This window comes from Chlamydotis macqueenii, chromosome 16 (assembly GCF_036417535.1).
Source record: "Chlamydotis macqueenii isolate bChlMac1 chromosome 16, bChlMac1.mat, whole genome shotgun sequence".
NCBI classification, from domain to species: Eukaryota; Metazoa; Chordata; class Aves; order Otidiformes; family Otididae; genus Chlamydotis; species Chlamydotis macqueenii.
Window position 1 is genome coordinate 9,304,030 of NC_141571.1, and position 20,049 is coordinate 9,324,078.

General features: G+C 40.6%; 1 protein-coding gene across 2 annotated transcripts in view; it reads left to right on the forward strand.

Annotated features, from left to right (window-relative positions):
• Positions 1-20,049, forward strand: part of TSHZ2 (teashirt zinc finger homeobox 2) — a 221,243-nt gene that overhangs the window by 129,677 nt on the left and 71,517 nt on the right. Inside the window, exon 2 of one of the 2 annotated variants that reach the window (XM_086761048.1) lies at positions 6,764-9,842. In XM_086761048.1, coding sequence (XP_086617174.1) covers positions 6,764-9,834 — 3,071 coding nt within the window. In that variant the 3' untranslated portion in view covers positions 9,835-9,842. The remainder of the gene's footprint in view (positions 1-6,763; positions 9,843-20,049) is intronic. The other variant, XM_086761049.1, reaches the window with a different exon arrangement.

Sequence of the window (20,049 nt, forward strand, 5' to 3'; positions counted from 1 at the left end):
ATGAACCAAAGTGCTAGCAATACACTGGTAAGACTTATTACAATTTCAATTTATATAGATATGGGGTTTTTTTTGCGATTCTGATTGGTAGCTTATTCCATTTAAAGAAGTTTAGATGGGTATTTAGGGGTACCTAGGATAATGAAAGATGGAAAGCATAATTTGAAATGTGGATTTTAAATGAAGTAATCTATAAATCTACAAAGCCACTCTCCTGTTTTCCACAACAATAAACAGGACAAGAGAAAACCGAAGAAAGGCAAAGAGAGACAAAAGTTTCAGACATATGTTTTCATCAGTAAAGTGATTTACACTGGTGCAATTAAAATGACTAATGAGGAAAACCTATTTGCTGCTACTGCATTCCTTTAATTGCTCAGGACCAGATTGTGTTTTGGGAAGCACGCTTCGTGCAATGAAATGCAACGTGTATTGGTGTGGTGGTGATGTGGTGACTGCCGATCCCTGTTTGAAGCTCTGCCCACTGGGGACAGGGCGAGGGCTGAGGTGCGAGGCCGGGCGGGCGCACGGATGGGGCGGAGGCGGGGGTCTGCCGCTCGCGCGCAGCAGAGGGCTGTGAAGGTCAGGTTCTTTGTATTCAAATAATGCAATGATTCATAGCTTTCATTAGAAGCGTATTTGTTGAAAATACAATCTGGAGAATATCAAGCACCTTCAGCTGCTTGAAACAATGAAATTGTAAGTTCCAGGGCTTTGCAGAAAATAACAAACAGAAATGTTTTTAACCAAAGGCAAATTATTCACTTACACCAAAAGCCCTCGTGTAAGGAACTTGAACTGTTGGCTCTGAACATGGTTAAATCCATTTCTGCAGCAGCTAGCACCTGGCAATGCAGCCATTCAGAATGACTGAATCCAGAGGAAGGCAAAGCTGAGTGAAGTTGCTTTTTTTTTTTTTTTTGCAGTGCAATAACTGACTATGTAAACAACATGGAATTAAACTTATTCAAGAAAAAACTCCATAATAATTCTGTCCCTGCTATGGACCCTCAGCTCAGCAGAGTGCATCAGCTCACCTCTCTTTTTTCTCTCTTCCTTTAGTTTGTTTTTTCCCCAGTTTATTATTAGTTTTGCTTCGAGTTTATGGGTCGCTCACAAGCCAGCTCCCTGCACATATGCTTCCAGCCGCTGATCATTTTCATTTGACTCATAACTGTGTGGGATGCGATGTACGAAAGACATAATCTGTTCTCCTTTGTGCTGCTAAAAGTCCCACTGAAACTGGTGGGTACTTTGCCTTCTTAACAAGTAGGAAATTGGACATTTAATAGAAAACTTTATAATACAACTCTAATTAGAGTACAACAAAATGAAAGCCCAAAATTGCTTCATTTCAGCATCATATATAAATAATGGTTATGGCTCCATGGTATTGCCTTTGCCTATTAACATTCAGTTATGGCAGAAGTCACTCCAGGTTTCCTCGCTCCTGAGCTCAGTGCCTTGCAAACTCAGCACCTCTGAGGTTGCTTCCATCATCCAGCAGTGGATGGTCGTGGATGTTTCTTTTCCTACGCTGCAATGGACAGAAATTCATACCCTAGTATCAGCTGCTGTAACTATTTCAAAAATAAAGGTCTAGAAAAAAGGCAAAAGAATAGTGGGAAAAATCTCTCCTTTGAGATGATGAGTTGTTTTCACTAGCGTGGTGACTGAAACTTCCTCACGGAGCCACTACAAAATGAATGTGGATGTGATGGTAAATAGTAATAGCAGCAAAAGGTGCAAATTCCTTCCCATTACCCTAAATGATTACTGGCCTCCCAGAAAAGAGGCAACTGAGCATGTTCAGCCTTTTCTGAGGTTTTGAGAAAACCTTCCTCAAGATGCACATGGCTTTAGGAATAAACCACACACTACCAGGACGTTTAGAGCAGATCCCAGAGATGCTCTTTTATCTCCGACACCCGTGATTCGGAGCCAGGCACCCTCTGCTCCCTCCGTGGTGGGAATGGTAATCTTTCCCTGTGCTTTCTTTCCACCTTGCACAGCTTAACAGAAATTTTTTTCTCTGGTAGAGTTTTAAAAGTTCTCAAGTGATACAATTCACCCTTGTATTACAAATGTCATGTTTTGAGAGTTCTTTCCGTGAAACTCCATTGCATTTCCAGAGTGCTGCATTGGGTTTAGTCCTGTTAAATTCCAAAATATCTTTGATATAAGAGTTATGCAACAGAGTAGGGATTTTTTTTCCCCTCAGTTGCCAATTTATGTCTTCAGTTGATTTTCAAACTGGAATGAATCTATAGCTATGAACTTCTACAAAGCGCAGGTTAAGATTTGTCTTTGGGTAGCTAATGTGGTTAGACATTTTTGAGAAAAAGGAATGAGAAGTGGTCATTATCCATTATCTGCATGAAATATTTCAAAGAAAGAAACAGCTTCTGCCAAACACAAAAAGATGTTTGAGCTGACGCCAGACAAGAAGGAAACAAGATCACCTTATAGCACTGCAAGATTGCTCTACTAATGATGTTATTTCAAGTAAAACTGGAATATATATATGAAGAAGTGCAGATGGTGCATGGATTTTACATGGATTAGCAGTGTTGTTCTGGACAATGATTCACTGTCCCTTTTCTTGGCAGAAAATAAATTTTCCAGTCTTGGAAAGAAACATGTATACATATATTTTAAGAAATGTTTCTCTATGTGGAAAAAGAGCAAATTTGAGTGAAAATAGCATCCACTGTTGGAAAATTTAACAGTCAGAATGAACACTTTAAAAAATATATATATATTCACACTCTACAATTCAAGGTCAGAAGTGATGTATAACGTGGTGCAAATTACAGGCTAGTCGGGAGTGCGGGGGCCTGCAAGTCGGTACTGGTTTCAGCATCGCTGGGAGCTTGGCTCAGTGCAGTCTGCATAGCAGGGTCAAGGCTTCAGGGTGGCTGTGGACAGTTTTAGATCCAGAAGTTCAAAGAAGAGTTTTTGCAGGTGTATTAACTGGGCCTGCTTTCTTTTAGTTATTCTGTAGAAATATGCTAGAAGTGTCTAAGAAAATATCCTCTTTTGAAGAATAAAGAATCAACCGTTTATTGCAACCCTTGTCGTAGAGTAGCAGGTTTCTTAAGTAACCATGAATCCTATCTCAAAGGCACAGAGGGAAATTTTTAAGAAGTTAAAAACATTTTAAAATTATATTTATGATGATTATCCACATGATAATATTATCCTTACTGATGTCATGATTTTGAAATATTCTATCTGGGGATCAATCAGTGCTGAAACCAGATACTGTATTTCCATTTAGGAAATTGCTTCCATTCAATGCTCTGAAGCTCCTGAGTTTTGTCCACTCTTCAACACAGTGAAATTTCAGTCCCTTTCTTCTTCAGAACTGCACATTGCCCATCTTACATCTCTGTCTGGGCCTGTTTAATTTTGGTGGGAAAAATTATCTTCTGGGAAAAGGAGGAAGCATTCCTCTGATTACTGAGTTTTGAATTGCTTTAATTTTTTTTTTTCCCTGTAAGACAGCTATATATGAGCAGAAGTTTGGAATGTCAGAATAAGCCTAGAGGAGAACTGGTGGGAAGAGAACAGGTCACTCAACAATTTATTATATGGACATCAGTATGATGTGCAAAATTTATGCTACTTATTACAGACACTGCATTTAAAGCATGTAGGTGTACAGGCTTAAGACACCCTTTATTTATAAAATAAATGATGGAAAGTCCACTTAAATTAATGTTATTTCTGTTAAATAGCTACATCAGTTCATATCAACTTGATGTCCGATGAAATCTTACTGAAAACTGCTGTTGGAAGGACACAAGCATTTCTTGTACCCTAGGTTGTCTGCTTAGAAGAGGTCTCCACTGTCCTTAAAATGCCCGTAGCAATTTAAATCATTTAAATAAACAGAAATGGTTGTACAAGTAGGGTACTGAAATGCATTTTCAAAGCTGCACAGAACCATTAACCATTAAAATGGACCTGACTGATGGTTTTGTGAAATTTGCTAATAAGTTACTCTTACCACTTTCATAGGATTGTGTCTGTAGGATTTCTCAGCACGAGTTACTCTTCTGTAAAGGTTATAGTAAACATGTCAATGCCTAATTAAGCAGAAAATTTTATCTGTATTGTGGGGGATGTGCAGCTGTCTGGTACTTCTGTTTCTCCTAGTAAATCCTTTTAGAAGGACAAAGGATATTGTGAGGAAGAAACTACCGTATGTATCTTCCGAAGGGAAAAAATTACCTTCCAGTGAAAAATGGGTTAATAGGATTCAAAGAATTGGTGCTGAAATGGAGAATCAAATTTGTACCGACCCAAAACTGTGTGAGTGCTATTTCTTGTCTGTTTTGTCTGATTCCTTCATTGGATTCCCTCCGTATTTTTGTTTCGCTCAGTGTAATGTGCTTGGCGCTGTGATACATCCTGGCAAGGGGCCATTGCCGCTACCTACGCAGTACCGGATCTCTCACACCGCGAGAGCCGTGTCAGTGCGGCTCCTCACTTCGTGCTGCGTGTTTAACGAGGTTCCTGCTTGGGACGTGTAGGAGCTTGTGCCCCTCTGTTCTCCCTGTCCCCCTGAAAACCATACGGGCTCAGAAAGGGGTACATGGAAAATATTATTATTAGGGAGGAGAAAAAATTGTAAATGGCGCTGCTAACATTTGCTGTACCCCCACACACTACTAAAAGCTGCTTTTTTAATACTTAATGCTTAATATTTAATATTTAGCTGCTTTGCTGAAAGCACCTGCTGAAGAGCACACTGTTCTTACTGCTGTGTGATTATTATTTTATTGTGGTAAAATGGTGCCCAGGTCATTTGCCCATAGCCACTGCTGTGATCATTGCCTCTGGTTGTGAAGCTGCCTCTTGTCACCCGTGGAGTGGGTGACCCAAGGCCAGCTCTAAGCTGGTGTGATCTGTGCAGGTCCTAAGACGGTGGGAAAGTGTAGGAAAGATAACTTGTGTGGGTTTCTTAGTCCATCCGCAGAGAGCCCCATCGTTTCCCTCCTCTTATCCTGCAGCTTCATCCAGGAAACAGTTCCTGTAGTTCTGGTTCATCTCTTTGGCTTGACAGTAAACGTGGGTTGCAAGGGGTGAGAAATGCAAAATAGATCAAAAAATTGAAATGCATACCTTAAAAAACTGTGTAAGGCTTTGTCCATATGTTAATCAAAATGCTTCTACCTTTTCTGCCCATCCCTTTTGATTTACTAACAGGATATCATTTGTGCAGCAGTACCAAATTCAAGGGAGTAAATTAGCAATGTTCTCAAAAAGCCATAAAATGACTTTTCCCAGAAGATAGGAAGGAATTGGATTTTAAACAAATAACACTTTTAGGGTCATTTACCTTGTGCTTTCTGAGCTTTTAGGGCTACTTCACAATTACGAATACTGGTGTTTTATTTTATTTTTGCTTATTTATTTTTAAGAGCAGCTTTGATTTGTGGGCTGGGCTTTTTTTTTTTTTTTTTTTTTTAACATATTTAACCTACACAAAAAGCTAGGCCTTAAGCAAACACAATAAAGTACTCCTGAGCCAGCAGTGGGGTTAGCAGCACTGCGTTAGCTCCTGACTGGAAGAGATCATCAACGTATCGCCTACAAAGAGCTGCACTTCTGAAATCAACGTTTAGTTTTGATGGGTGGCTGTCAGTAACAGTGAATTGTTTCAATATCTGCTTGCATTGTGCAAAACAGCTTTGCAGTGGCTGTTAAAAAAATTAGGCTGGGGTTTAGTGAAAACATATCTGAACCATTCATTCTGCTCCATCCCTTCCTGTGGGGGTCTGGAAGTGAACTGCTGACTGTTTTGAGTCATTGTAAATTCATCCAATGAATGCAACGGAGCCAGTTCACTCTTAAAAATCCTCTTCTCTCGTTCTTCACTGTGTTTTTAACTAGGTTATGTCCTGGGACTTGGCAGGATTACTGCTGATGTAGGACCAGGAAAAAAAAAATTTGAATTCCTTAATTAATTTTCAAATTTACAGTTTTTCCAGTATCAAGTTCATCTTATTAATTAAATAGATAATTTGTCAAAGAAAATCTTTCTGGATTTGTTCTACTTTTCCAGTACTCCAGTTAATTTTGGTCTACCTCTGTCACATCCTGATGCTCTTCTGTAACTTCCACGGCTTCTTGCCCTGAAATGTATGGATTTGTTTTTACAGAAGCACAATTTGCTTTTATGGTACAAAATACATTACTTTTATAAAAAAAAAAAGAGTTCCACTTATGCCTATTAGCACTTTTAGATGTTGTATTTTGATATATAAATTATTTGTGTACATTCTAAAGTGCATTTTTAGGTGATCAGATGGCAAAAGGTTACTGTACCTAGATGATGCTATGAATCAGGAAGATTAGGGCAGTTATTTTCTCTTCCTTGCCAATTTTACCCTTTCTTTCACTGAGGCTAAAAAAAATTTGATAGAATTGAAGCTTTTAGTATAACTTTAAATTCTTACATATGAATTTTCCAACTGTCCCATTACAGGACAGTTAGAATTAGATTCCAATGACAGGAAAATTATTAACTCAGAATCTCTGGCAGTTATAAAGAATTATGATCATCTGCCAATAAAATGCAGCAACCTTCACAAAAAGAGACATCGTTTGGCTTTTTTCACTTCCAGAACTAACAGGCAATAAAGTTGTAGATTAAAATGAAGTCCGGTAAAGAAAATACATAGTGAAATTAGAAAGCTCAAACTGTAGTATTCTCCTTTAACAAATTATTTCATATATTGACATTACATTTCAGGTTATGTCCAAGAGGAAGATTTAAAGGAAGAGGAAGATATAAAGGAGGAGGAAGAAGATGATGACGACAACAACTCAACTGCTCAGCTCCAGGGCAGCAATGACACTGGCACGGATGAGGAACACGAAGTGGGTCCTGAGCAGAAAGGGAACTTTAGTTACCAGAATTCTCCTGTCAGTCATGTATCTAACCAGGATGCAGAAAATGAATCACTACTAAGTGATGGGAGTGACCACGTGGCCGATATTAAAAGCATTTGCTCTAGAGATCCACAGGACCCAAAAACCAGCACCCGTCCCAAAGCTCAGAATGAAGCACACGATTGCATGGATAAAATGACAGCAGTCTATGCCAACATACTGTCAGACTCTTATTGGACAGGCTTAGGGCTGGGTTTCAAGTTGTCTAACTCTGAAAAGAGGAGTTGTGACAACAGAAATGGAGGGAACAAAGCTGATTTTGATTGGCACCAAGACGCGCTGTCAAAAAGCTTACAGCAGAATTTACCTTCCAGACCTGTCTCAAAACCCAACCTGTTCAGCTCGGTCCAGCTCTACAGGCAGAGCAGCAAAATGTGTGGAACTGTGTTCACAGGCGCTAGCCGGTTTCGGTGCCGGCAGTGCAGCGCTGCCTATGACACATTGGTAGAACTAACGGTTCATATGAATGAGACAGGTCACTACCAAGATGACAACCATAAAAAGGACAAGCACAGACCTACCAGCTACTCAAAGCCCAGAAAAAGGGCTTTCCAGGACATGGACAAGGAAGATGCACAAAAAGTTCTGAAATGTATGTTCTGTGGTGACTCTTTTGATTCCCTTCAAGATCTGAGTGTTCATATGATAAAAACAAAACATTACCAAAAAGTGCCTTTGAAGGAGCCGGTACCAACCATTTCTTCAAAAATGGTCACTCCAGCAAAGAAACGTGTGTTTGATGTTAACAGGCCTTGTTCCCCCGATTCCACGACAGGGTCTTTCTCAGATACTTTTTCTCCTCAGAAGAATGCGAACCTGCAGTTGTCATCTAACAACCGCTACGGCTACCAGAATGGCGCCAGCTACACGTGGCAGTTTGAGGCCTGCAAATCCCAGATTTTGAAGTGTATGGAATGTGGAAGTTCCCATGATACCTTGCAACAGCTCACAACCCACATGATGGTCACAGGCCATTTCTTGAAAGTCACAAGTTCGGCTTCAAAGAAAGGAAAGCAACTTGTTCTGGATCCTTTAGCTGTGGAAAAAATGCAATCACTGTCTGAAGCACCCGCGAATGACAGCCCAGTTTCAAAATCAACCAGTAAATCATCTGCAGAATGCATAGCTCCCACCTCTGAACTAAAAAAAGAAAGTAAAAAAGATAAAGCTGATGAAGCAAACAAAGATGAGAAAGCAGTAAAAACTGAGGAGTATGAAGACACTCTTCAGAAACCATTGGATCCCACAATGAAATACCAGTACCTCAGAGAAGAAGATTTAGAAGATGGTTCAAAGGGTGGTGGGGACATTTTAAAGTCTTTGGAGAACACTGTCACAACAGCCATCAATAAAGCTCAAAATGGAGCACCCAGCTGGAGTGCATATCCCAGCATCCATGCAGCTTATCAGCTCTCAGAAGGAGCTAAACCATCTTTACCTGTGGGTTCCCAAGTACTGCAAATCAGGCCAACGATCACCAATAAATTGAGGCCAATAGCTCCGAAGTGGAAGGTCATGCCTCTGGTCCCTATCTCAGCAAATGTGGCCCAGTGCACTCAAGTGAAGAAGGAAACTGATGACAAGGAGGAGGTACAAAAGGACTATGCTAAAGAGGGCATCCAAGCTGAGCCTGCCTTACTCAGCCAGAGCGAGAGAGAAGCTCTCCTCAAATCTGAAGCCTCTATGGAGCCAAAAAAGACAGAACCATGTCCCTTGAAAGAAGAAGACAAAATTAAAGAGGACAGCGGAAAAGAAAAACAAGTCCTCAAGGAACCAGCAGCAGCTTCTCTTAGTAATGGTTGTGCTGCTGCCAACCATTCGTCTGAGCTGCCTTGTGTCAATCCTCTCAGTGCACTGCAGTCAGTACTGAATAATCACTTGGGCAAAGCCACTGAAGCTTTAAGGCCTCAATCCAACTCCAGCCCCAGCTCTAGCACAATTTCTATGTTCCACAAACCTAATCTAAATATGATGGAGAAGCCAGTTTTATCTCCTGCTCCAACCCCACCAAAGCCTGCAAGTGTATCCAGGCACTATTTGTTTGAAAACAATGATCAGCCTATTGACCTGACCAAATCCAAAGGCAAGAAGGCTGAGTCAGCTCAAGCACAATCTTGTACTTCTCCACCTCAAAAACACGCTCTGTCTGACATTGCTGACATGGTGAAAGTTCTTCCCAAAGCTACTACACCAAAACCTGCTGCATCTTCAAGAATCCCATCTATGAAATTGGAAATAGATGTCCGACGCTTTGAGGATGTCTCCACAGAAGTCTCCACTCTGCATAAAAGGAAGGGCAGACAGTCAAACTGGAACCCTCAGCATCTTCTCATTTTGCAAGCTCAGTTTGCTTCCAGCCTCTTCCAGACATCCGAAGGTAAATATTTATTATCAGATCTAGGTCCACAAGAGCGCATGCAGATTTCAAAATTTACTGGACTGTCAATGACCACCATCAGCCACTGGCTGGCAAATGTCAAGTATCAACTTAGGAAAACTGGAGGAACAAAGTTTTTGAAAAACATGGACAAAGGACATCCAGTCTTCTATTGCAGCGACTGTGCATCTCAGTTTCGAACCCCATCTACTTACATTAGCCACTTAGAATCTCACCTAGGTTTCCAAATGAAAGACATGAACAGGCTGGCTGTGGAGCAGCAAACCAAGGTAGAGCAAGAAATCTCCAGAGTTTCAGTTCAGAGATCTCCTGAAACAATAGCTGGAGAAGAGGACACAGACTCTAAGTTCAAATGTAAGTTGTGCTGTCGGACATTTGCGAGCAAACATGCAGTAAAACTTCATCTAAGCAAAACACACAGCAAGTCACCAGAACACCATTCACAATTTGTAGCAGAAGTGGATGAAGAATAACTCTTAAGGTATGCATGCTCTATAGCGAGTTTTAATTTCATCATTTTAAGGAGGCTTTGGAAGACATTTGTACTTTCTTAAATGTAGGAAAACAGTATAAAATGCATAATGTGCTCCTGCTTCATTAATCTAATTGCATGTACATGTCCATTTTATAATGTTTTCAAGAAGAGAACTTGGTAGCTGCATAACCACATTGCCCTATAAAAAAGTTGCTTCTTATTAATACTTGTAAAATAGCTGTTTTCCCAGTTCTCACGCTCTTTTTTTTCCCTAAAAATTAATGGTTTCACATCCTGTGCACTTCAATGTGGAATGCAACAACTAAATGCTACTCGTTGCAATGAGAGTGGAAAAAGCAGGAAAAAAGCACTGAAAACCAAAAGATTATTACCTCTTTCAGTGCTAACACACCAGTAAATCTGATTTTGATGTGGGAAGACAATTCAAATGTCAAATTAGCAAAATCTTAATTATTCCAAGTTTCTCATAGTCTCAAACCCAGCCTCAAGAATCTGCTAATAACTTCACAAAGTTTATATCTAGAAGTTCATTAATTCTTTTGTTGATATTTGGATATTCAGTTTTGTAAAATATTTTAATGTTTTACACTTACTTAAACACTTACTGTTGTGAGTGGCCTTTTTTGTCGTGTCATTTTAATGTCTCTCTCCATCATTCCTTTTTTAATCTTTAAGATGTTTGATTATGTTTTGTTTCATGTTGCTGGGAGTGCTAGTCAGTCCGTAAACATCACTGACTTCAGTGCAGGTTTTCATAGAACCTGGAGGGGGTTAATGCTTAATTGAGGAAGCAGCTCAGTTTTTTTACAAGCTTGATATTTCAAAGACCTGTTAATAGGATACTTCTGCATTAGTGTTGCTGTTTTTGCTGAAAGAGACACCAGCCGAAGTACTGCCACAACCAATGTTTATCCCCTGTAATGTAATGTTCAGATGACACACAGTTTTGCATTTTTAATTTTACTTGGTTCACAAACTTGAATATTCTTGATTTAAATAAATATGCAGAACATTAACTAAAAGTCCAAATAGAAGTTTTTTGTTCTAATGAGTTTATTTCCAGGAAGGCTGTTAGTCATTCCCAACAATTTCTCCAGCAGACTCCGGCTCTGCTTCTGTTCACAGAATAATCGTGTGCAGACTCAGATTTTCTCCAGCGCGTTCATTGCTTGAATAACATTCGCAAAATGAATTTGTCAGCCAGTCAAAATTAAAGATGTGTTGTGGGTTGTCACTTACACCACCTGCTGTCGTGGCTATTCTCTGGCTAATTGTGGGTGCAAGCACTTTGAGGATGAATACCCGTTTGTGCGAAGATCTCACATTTGTTTGCTGCAAATATTCATGAAGCTTTAAGAAACACTTTCTGTGTACAAAGCCAGTATGAGGACTGCATCACTTAAGTTCCATTAAAAAGGCTACTTCTGAATAATTTAAACCGCTAATCAAAGGGTTACTTTGGGATGCGTAGTGGAAGCTATTACTATAGAGTATAACGTCAGTGTTCAAGTGCAGTAAGATTTAAGTTTTGCATACATCTTGTGTGTGCTGTCTGCATTTGACTGCGTTTATCCTTTCTGCATATTTTAGCCAGCAAAATTCTGTGTAACACAAAAGGAGTTTGTTTTCTAAATAGGGCTAATACCTTTAAGTTTCTATTTTGGCATTTTTAAACCAATATTAGAACTCAACAAATGAGTTTATCTGACCTTGTTTATCTGACCATTCAAAGTCAACATACCTGACAAAATATCAGAAAACTACAAGAGATCGGTTAGGAAAAATAGACCATACTTTTTTCCTTCCCCACTAGCTAATGATTATTAAAACTCTGACATTCATAGTTTTCACACAAGCGATATCAGAGCAAAGCAATAATTTGGCTACTATCAAACAAAAGCTATCTGCCAAATATATTAATATAACAGTTATTTTGGCACATACATGACAAATGCTTCAGATTTGGTCTTAAAAGCACTGTGTTATTACTAAGAGGCAAACCAAACACCCACCTTTATAAACATGTTACTATTTCTAAGGATTTGGGGAACAAATTCAAAGAAAAAAAATCTCCAAGGGAAAAACCAGTGGTTTCTGCATGGTAATAACCTGCACAGACACATGGTGGGTATTATTCAGGTGATCTGTAACTGCATAAATAAGGTACTGTCCTTTCTGCCTTTGGGTACTGAGACATTGCTGTCCTTTTAATACTCATCCATTTCTAATTTATATCGGGACGCAGGTTGTATCTTACCTTTGAAAAAACATATTTAAATTGCAATGACAGAGTGATAGCACTGTTATGTGGAACTATAATTTTAGTTGGTATGCATGATAGCACAAATTGTATGAAATAATGGGGTATTTTGGATGGCATTGTAAAGATGTTATTCCAGTTTTGGAGCCGTAAGCCTACCGAAGTTCTGACTATGTTGGAAGTGTGGAGGCCAGAGTTTATTCATATGGTTTCTTCCTGAGATCTGCAAGGATACTAAATCAAATAACAGAGTTTTCAGAGTTTACTTATTCTTACCATGTTATTTTTAAGATTCAGTATACATTTGAATAATAACATAGAGGAGAGCACAGTATTTAGACACAAGAAATATAAAGCATGCTGAGAGTCTTACAATGCACACACGCATTTGTGTTTACTTCTTCTAGGCAATATTGTAGTGAAATAAAAATTAAAATAGAGAACATATGTGGAAATAAATGGATATAAAACAATGGAAAGAGTACTCGGAGTATAGAAATACATAAAGTACTTTCTATGTTTCAATAAAATTTACTATTAAAGGTTATATTTTAAAATGTTAGTTATTAAAAATATAAATTGATAATCTGAGTTAGTACTGTAGAAAATGTGTTATATATATGGATTTATTTTTAAGACCTCTGTGAGACTGTTTATAAGAAATGTGATATAAATTCCTCTTAAATGTAAAGATGTATATATCTGGTTTATATTCATCTTTGGTGTTTTCTCGAATTCTTCTAACTGATATGGGTTTAGTAATATAATGTAGAATTATGTGTAATATATAACAATCAAATGTCTCTATTCTCTTTCATTTAAGCCTCTTCAAATTTGTTTTTATTGCTATTCTTCAAAGAAAACCCATGAACATCAGGGAACATGGCTTTAATTAGAAGTAATTTGTATGTTGACTTATACCTTTGAAGAACATTTGTTCATTTTTTCAACTAAATTAGAATTTTTATGTTGTCCTGAGAAAAAAGGCAAGGCAGAATTGTATTTCTCCCTTTAAAGTCAGGTGAGATTGGCTATAAACTGGTCGGGAACCAAGGCTCTCAGTGGTCTTTTCTACAACTTTTTACAGAAATAAGTCTCCATAGAGTCAAATTTACCAAGCTGATTGAGGAGATTTATTTTTCAAAAGACCCTGATAAGTAAACAAGCAGCTACCTGAGATGAACTAATTTGAAAGTAAGGCTGCTGCAAGACAAAAAAAAAAATGAGTCATAATGATAAACAGTTTTTCTCTCTATTTCCTCCTTTGTCTTTTTTTAACCATCAAGTTTAAAGCTTCTGCAGTGCTTTTTTTCTACTTTATAGGAGACAACTGACATTCTGTGGTAAATGGAAGAAAGAGCAGAGCAGAACTGAAAATCCTCTAATGCACTGACACTAACTTGCCCTCTATTGTTGAAAATGAGCAGGCAATCATGATTGTTCATCAAATGGCTCCTAATGCAGTTAAAGCATTCAGCTATAATTTCTCCTTGCATTTATAATTACTGTCATAGACTGCACACCTCAGTGAGCAGATTAAAGCTATAAACTATTTAGCCGTAGCTTTAAGATGAGGAACTTGATTTGTCTGGCAGCAGTTATTTGTTAGAGAGCTTGACACTTCACATAAAAATGACTCAACTTGATGAAGAACAATGCAGTTTAAGCAATGCAGTGATTTTAAATCAGTCATTATACCACGCCCTGTAAGAATTGCAAAGCAATTTGTTAAATGATATATAGGACACGTAGATAACTGTATGTGTTAAGTATACCAAAATAGAAGATTTTTTTCTTCTGTGGATTTTATTTTCTCATGCCTCTGAAACAGTAGGAACTGCTCTGAACATCATGTCGCACTGTTCACCAATATTGGTGTTACCTGGGCAAGGACAATTGTGGGAATCGTAGTCCAAAACTGTATTTTAGAGAATTTAGCTTGCTCTTGATCTTTCATTTCTTTTTAGGAACAAACATTAAAAACCGAAAGACCCTTTCAGGCCAATCAGACATGCTGGGATGTAGCTGCCTGCAGTTGGGTCCACCACAATTTCGTAAGCAGAATTTACCAACTAAACTGAGGCTTCTGCTCACCATGTCATCTGCCAGAAAGAGAGGGTTCATTGCAATTAAAACCTTGATTATTCAGTTTGAATGGGACTTTTCTGACAACATCTTGCTGGAAAATGTAGACTTCTCAATGGTAAAAAAAAATTGTGGAGAAGTCTCATTTTAAAATGGGATAAATTGAGTAAAATTGCTGAGCACCATGAAGGAGAGAAGAGGAGACAGGGGAATAGGAAGAGGAATATGTTGGCTTTTCCGCTGTGGTGAAGGAGACACAGAGCCCGTCCTCAGCAAGGAATTACCTCCAACCCGTCACTCCTCCCTTAAAATAGTCCTGTTCTGGTGAAGCCTCAGTTCCCCTAATCCTTTGAAATTTATCACTGTTTCCCCAAAGTGGTAGATCAGGATATTTTTTTTTTTAATTTAGCATTTTTAAATCTTCAACATTTTCCTGGATAGCATTTTTTCAATCTAGCAATAGTCCTTGTAAAACCAATAATAGTGTGTTCCTGGCTTCCCTCAGAGCAGGGTCAGGCTAGATGATACATCAGAGTGTGCCAGCACAGATATATCAGTGCAGATTTACTTGTTTTTTATGAATACTACAGGTTGCTATTAAGATCAGTATTATTTAACATTGCATTAGCACATCCAACCCGCTAGGTCAACCCATATTGTTTCTAGGCGCTGTATAAGCATACTGTATATGACAGTTCCTGCCCCCAAAAGGCAGGAACTCTTCTGCTCACAAAGAAACAGCAACTTTTAAGTATTTCAAACAGATTTTAACTGACCTTGAATAGCACCTGCCTCCTGAAGCATTCAGTATTCATAAGGATATCAAAATCTTGCCTTCTCCTTGCTGTGTCTGATATTATTAAATGCTACAGCTTTCATAATCTATAGCAGAACATTTTTACCTAGTGAGATTTCAAAGGAAGGGTATCTGAGTCTTATTTGTACATTTTGCACCTCAGCAATCAAATCTCAAAGATCAATAACAAAAGGAAAAGACATGAGCGGTATCCAGCCCTCAAAAGCACCTTTCAATAAAAATAATGTAATTTAGCAGGATAATCACTCAGTGCAAATATGATGGAGCACAGATGGAAAATGAGGAACATTATAGATATGGCTTTATGAGAGGAGGAAAGGAGGAAGAGATTTTTCACTATTTATGGGGATAATGAACAGATAATGATTATTAACCTGTAGTCTTCAGGCCTCATTCTGCCATCTCTTTCCATCTCCTTGGTTCAGAACTGGGTTCAGAACTGGGTCTGTTTGTGCATCTGGGCAGGGTCCATTAGCTGGAGAAGGATCGGTCCTTTACACCAGTTTTCACACATCAGTGCGGTCTCACAGGATTTACATGAGTGCAGCTCCAGCTCAGGACCCTGCCTGTGAGAAGAGAGATGAGGTAGAACAAGGAAGGTGCAGCACAGAGCTTACATCATAATTGTGAAGGTGTTGATGTTTCAAGAGTGGCTCACCTTTAGGAAAGGGGCAGTAGATCCTGGGTTTCCAGCCCATGATAACATTAAGACACTGCACCAGATAGCAAGATCACAGCCCCTGAGAGGGCCAAGGGGACTGATACTCATCCTGCCACCTCCCTGTGCCTGGAGAATTGTGTTTTCCCAAGAGCATGAGTTGGCCAAACCCTTGAAGGTGTGAGGTGGCAGGAAAGGTTTCCTACGCTCACGTTTGCAAGAGGGGTCCTGCTGTGGGGCGCAGCATTGGTTCTGTTGGCTCTCCTCCCCGGCAGATGGACAGACGGGATGGCTGCAGGGCATGGCAGAGGCCAGGCAGCCAAGAGCAGGGCTCGTCAGTGGTCAGGGACCAAGAGAACAGCAGCAGCTCGCTGGAACGGAGGGAAGGAAGGAGACGTGGGGCCAGGAGTGGACTTGTTCATTGTGGTAAATTTACACAAGCTCTTTATTAAAACAAAACAATTCCTCCTCCCCTCCAAAATCCCTCCCTGCCAGCACTCAGCGCGAGCTCTTCTGCCAGGGGTCAGCACATGTGGGACTGGGGGAGGGAGGGATGTGGGAGTGGAGGAGGTTGTCATGTCTAATGAATACCCTGAATGTATCAAGATATATATTTTTTTCATTTCAGAAAAGGTTCCATTAAGAGGGAGACAGCCCTAACATGTGCTTTGGCCCCTCATCAGATTTATGAGTATTTGCTCTGCTCTTTAATAGGAAACTCTGCAGCAACTGCCACCTTGCCTGCTCTCCCTGAGATACACAGTGGCTTCTCGGGGAAATGCACTTCATTATTAATGTGAATTTGTGCGTTTTTATGACACTGCTTGGGGGAAGGGGCAGGCAGAGATTTCCTGGTGATGTATGCTCATTCCTAACCATTTATTGTCCCAGACAATCGAAGAACAAATGATAAACATTGTTCTAGAAAGTGGAAGGTGTTGCAGTGACATTTTTGAAGGGAAAGGAGAGGTGGCTGGAGTGGCTTTGATGTGGTTGCTCCCCTCCACTCCACCTCCTCCAGCAGCTGCGTCAGAGGAGGTGATGGAGTGGCCTGTGTGGTGGCAGTCGCTGCCTCCCCTTGCCCACCTTCCCTCAGGCCAGCCAAGACCCTTTGCTCCGTGCTTTGCTACAGCGGAGGGGGTGCAGATGAAGAGGAGGAGTTCATCCTTTGGGAAGCCTGTACTGCAGAGGATCACAGGCCTCAGAGTGGATGGATGCTCAGAGTGCCCGTGCCTCTGTACTCCAGCAGTGTCTTCTCGATTTATTGTCAAGTGACCAGCATGGAAGCTCTGTGCACACAGCAGCAGCTGCGAGGCAAAGCAGGCCAGGAGCAGAAAGGCAAGGGCATGGGGATTTGGTTTACCAGGGCGTTCTCAGTGTACTCTGATTTCCCTTTCTACTACCACGCTTATCCATGATTTGCACAACCGTGCAAGAGTTCCAGGAGGTGATGAAAACTGTGGGTTTAGGCTGTGTTGGAGAACCAAAATGTTCAGCCTTCAAGCTCACCCAAAATAGAGAAATCAGGAAGGCCATGACCTCCACATGCTCTTTTGTTCCCCTTTTCTGCCTTTCCACTAGTGCCCTGCACTCTCTCTCATGTTACGCTGTGCCATGCAGTCCAATGAGCTCCCAATGCCCCAGTGCTTGAGGGAGCTTCCCTGGTCCCCCCCTGGGATCTTTGCTCTCTGCATCCCTGCCGGGCTGAGCTTTCCCTGTGCTGTGGAGTCGGTAGCCTCCACATATAAGTGAGCGATTGCCATGTTTTGTGTTCATATTCTATTCCCTCACCCTAAATATGCACAATCCTTTGTAAAAGACTTTCTTTATGACATTTTTCTGCTCTTCTTGTAAAGCCAAATAGTAGTGAGGTAAGAACATCAGAATAGCCATACAGGGTTAGGTAAAGGTCTGCTGTGTCCATCCTGTCTCTGACTATGACCAGTATAAGAAGAGGACAGACGCGTGGTGCCATTCCAGAGCACTCTCCCAGGCTCCAGATTTACAGCTGAGGGCCTTGTTCAGCTGGAGGAGGTTATCTGCCCTGGCTCCCAGAGCTGCAGAGAACATGCAAGAGGCCTTCCTGATAGCTGCAGAAACTTGGGCACAACTGTGAGGCCTCTTGGGGTGATCTCTTGGAGGTGCCCCATCCCAAGGTGGGAAGCAGAGGATGGACAAACCAGCCTGTGGCAGTCAGAAGGGTGCTGAGCCTTCACGCTTGCTCTTTTCACATGGAAGGAAGGAATCACAGCCAGAGTGCAGAAGGGATATCAAGCCCCCCGGCCTAAAGGCACGTTATTCCATTCCATTCTCTGTTCTGCTTTCCCTGGAAGTTTCCCATGATGCAATAAAAATGCCACCCTCAAAAGATTTCTCCCTCAACTGTATGCAGAGCAAGACTCACAGTCTTACTGCAGAGCTTATACCAGCATGGATCAGTTATTCAGAGGAGGCAAAATTGCTGTTCTGTTGCACTTGGATAATACCTGTTTGATCCCTTCTGGGTTTACTTTCAGCTTTTCTAAGCCTCCGAAGCACTCTGTGTGCGCACAAAAGTGGTTTTTCCCTCTCTTGTTGGAGAACTGTTGAAATCTCAAATGTGAAGCTGCTGCTTTCATAGTCATTTCATGAAAACTCACAAACACTCCATATGTCTAAAAACCCCCAAGTTTGTACCACGAGTCACCTGAATTACCTGAAATTATCTATCTCAGTACATGTAACTGATATCCTGGTGTAGTGCACAGCTGACAGTGGATATCTCCATCACACAGCTCCACCTCTCCACTTCTCTCTTATTTCAAGCCAAGATTTAGAATAACCTTTCTGTCCAGTTCCCCGTCTCTGTCCTCTGGCGCTCTGTACGTGATCTCTGTACAGTCTCCCTGTAGCCACATTTGCATCAGTGCTCCAAGCACAACAGTGCCTACACAACACCAACTACATTTCTGGGGGACAAGGCAAGCTGCTGGCACTGATCAATGTTGGGACTGTGTCCTTATGGCTACCAACTTTCTTTACAGGGTCATTAAAAAGACTGACGTTGCCTTTTACCCACCTGTTGATCTACATCCCAAGGGACATCACAGAAGAAGAGTCCCTCAGAGATACAACAATCCTGTGGCCTGTTTCTGCCTATGTTCTTGTGAAGTGAACATACTGCTCTTCCACTGGAGAAGGGCAAACTTAATACTTCATTCTTGCTCAGCTCAGAGGCAAACAGCTGCGTGTGGATCAGTCTTCCATGAAGCTCACCCTAGAATAGACATACACGGACAGATAGGCTGTGGGTGGGCTTCCAGTTCAGTAATTCACTTCCCTCCATAATCCTAAGGAGCCCTAATCTGTTTGCCTTGGTTTTTTACAGTGCAAGACCCAGGTTTGTCATCCAGGGAAAAGACGATGGGGGAGGTAATTCTGTTTATTTGATCAGTGTTTTTTAAAACATTGTCTGTGCTCCCAGGAATCATGTGGTGGCCGCCTTCTATAAATCACACATGCACAAAAAAAACCCCACCTCTCTGTACTTTTCCAAGGAGACTAGGGTGAAAGTTCCTACACTCATATTTCATATCTGGAAAAAAATATCAACAGAAGTGATAAGTGTAGCCAAAATGAATGTAAAAGCACACCCTGCCATTTGTTTTCCATGTGCCGTATGTTTTCTGAATCCTGCACCTCCCACATACAAATTGCATGCAATAACGTGGGGTGCACACATTACTCAGGATTATTTAGTTAAGCTCTGCTAATATAGAGGGAATTAACTTAGATAGAGTCAAGCCACTGTGCTTTGTTTTATTTTTTTGCTTATTCTGGATTCATAGAGTAGAAAATTAAAGATCCCACTGTGCCAGGCTTCATGTCATTTGGTTTTAATTTAATTCATCTCTGTGATTCTCCCTGTTTCTCCTTCTCTTTGAGTATCATCGGTAGGTGGTCCAAGCATCAACCAGAAGATTTACTGGTGAGACTAAATGTATGAACGCTATGAACACATTGTTTTTCCGATATGATTTAATGACCTTTTTGGCATTCCCATGACTGTTGAAATCTTCCATAATAATTCCCTTTGGCAGCCAAAGCTGCTGTTGATCAGGTGAAAGCTGATGCAAATGTCAAATGTCAATAAATTTGTCATCCATAAATGTAATGCTTGGTGCTGGAGTGAGGCAGGGTTAACCAGAGTGCAGCAGGAGACACCTAGGATATGAGCTAGCTCTTCTTATTGTGAACAGAAAACAGACAGGAAAGGAATGCCACCTCCAAAACCTCTCTGTAGCCTCTTTTCCTTCTCCATCCTCCCTGTTCTCCCTGCACGTTTTCTGAATTGCTGAGCTTTGACAGAAGAGGAGTTTCTGGCTTGCATTTG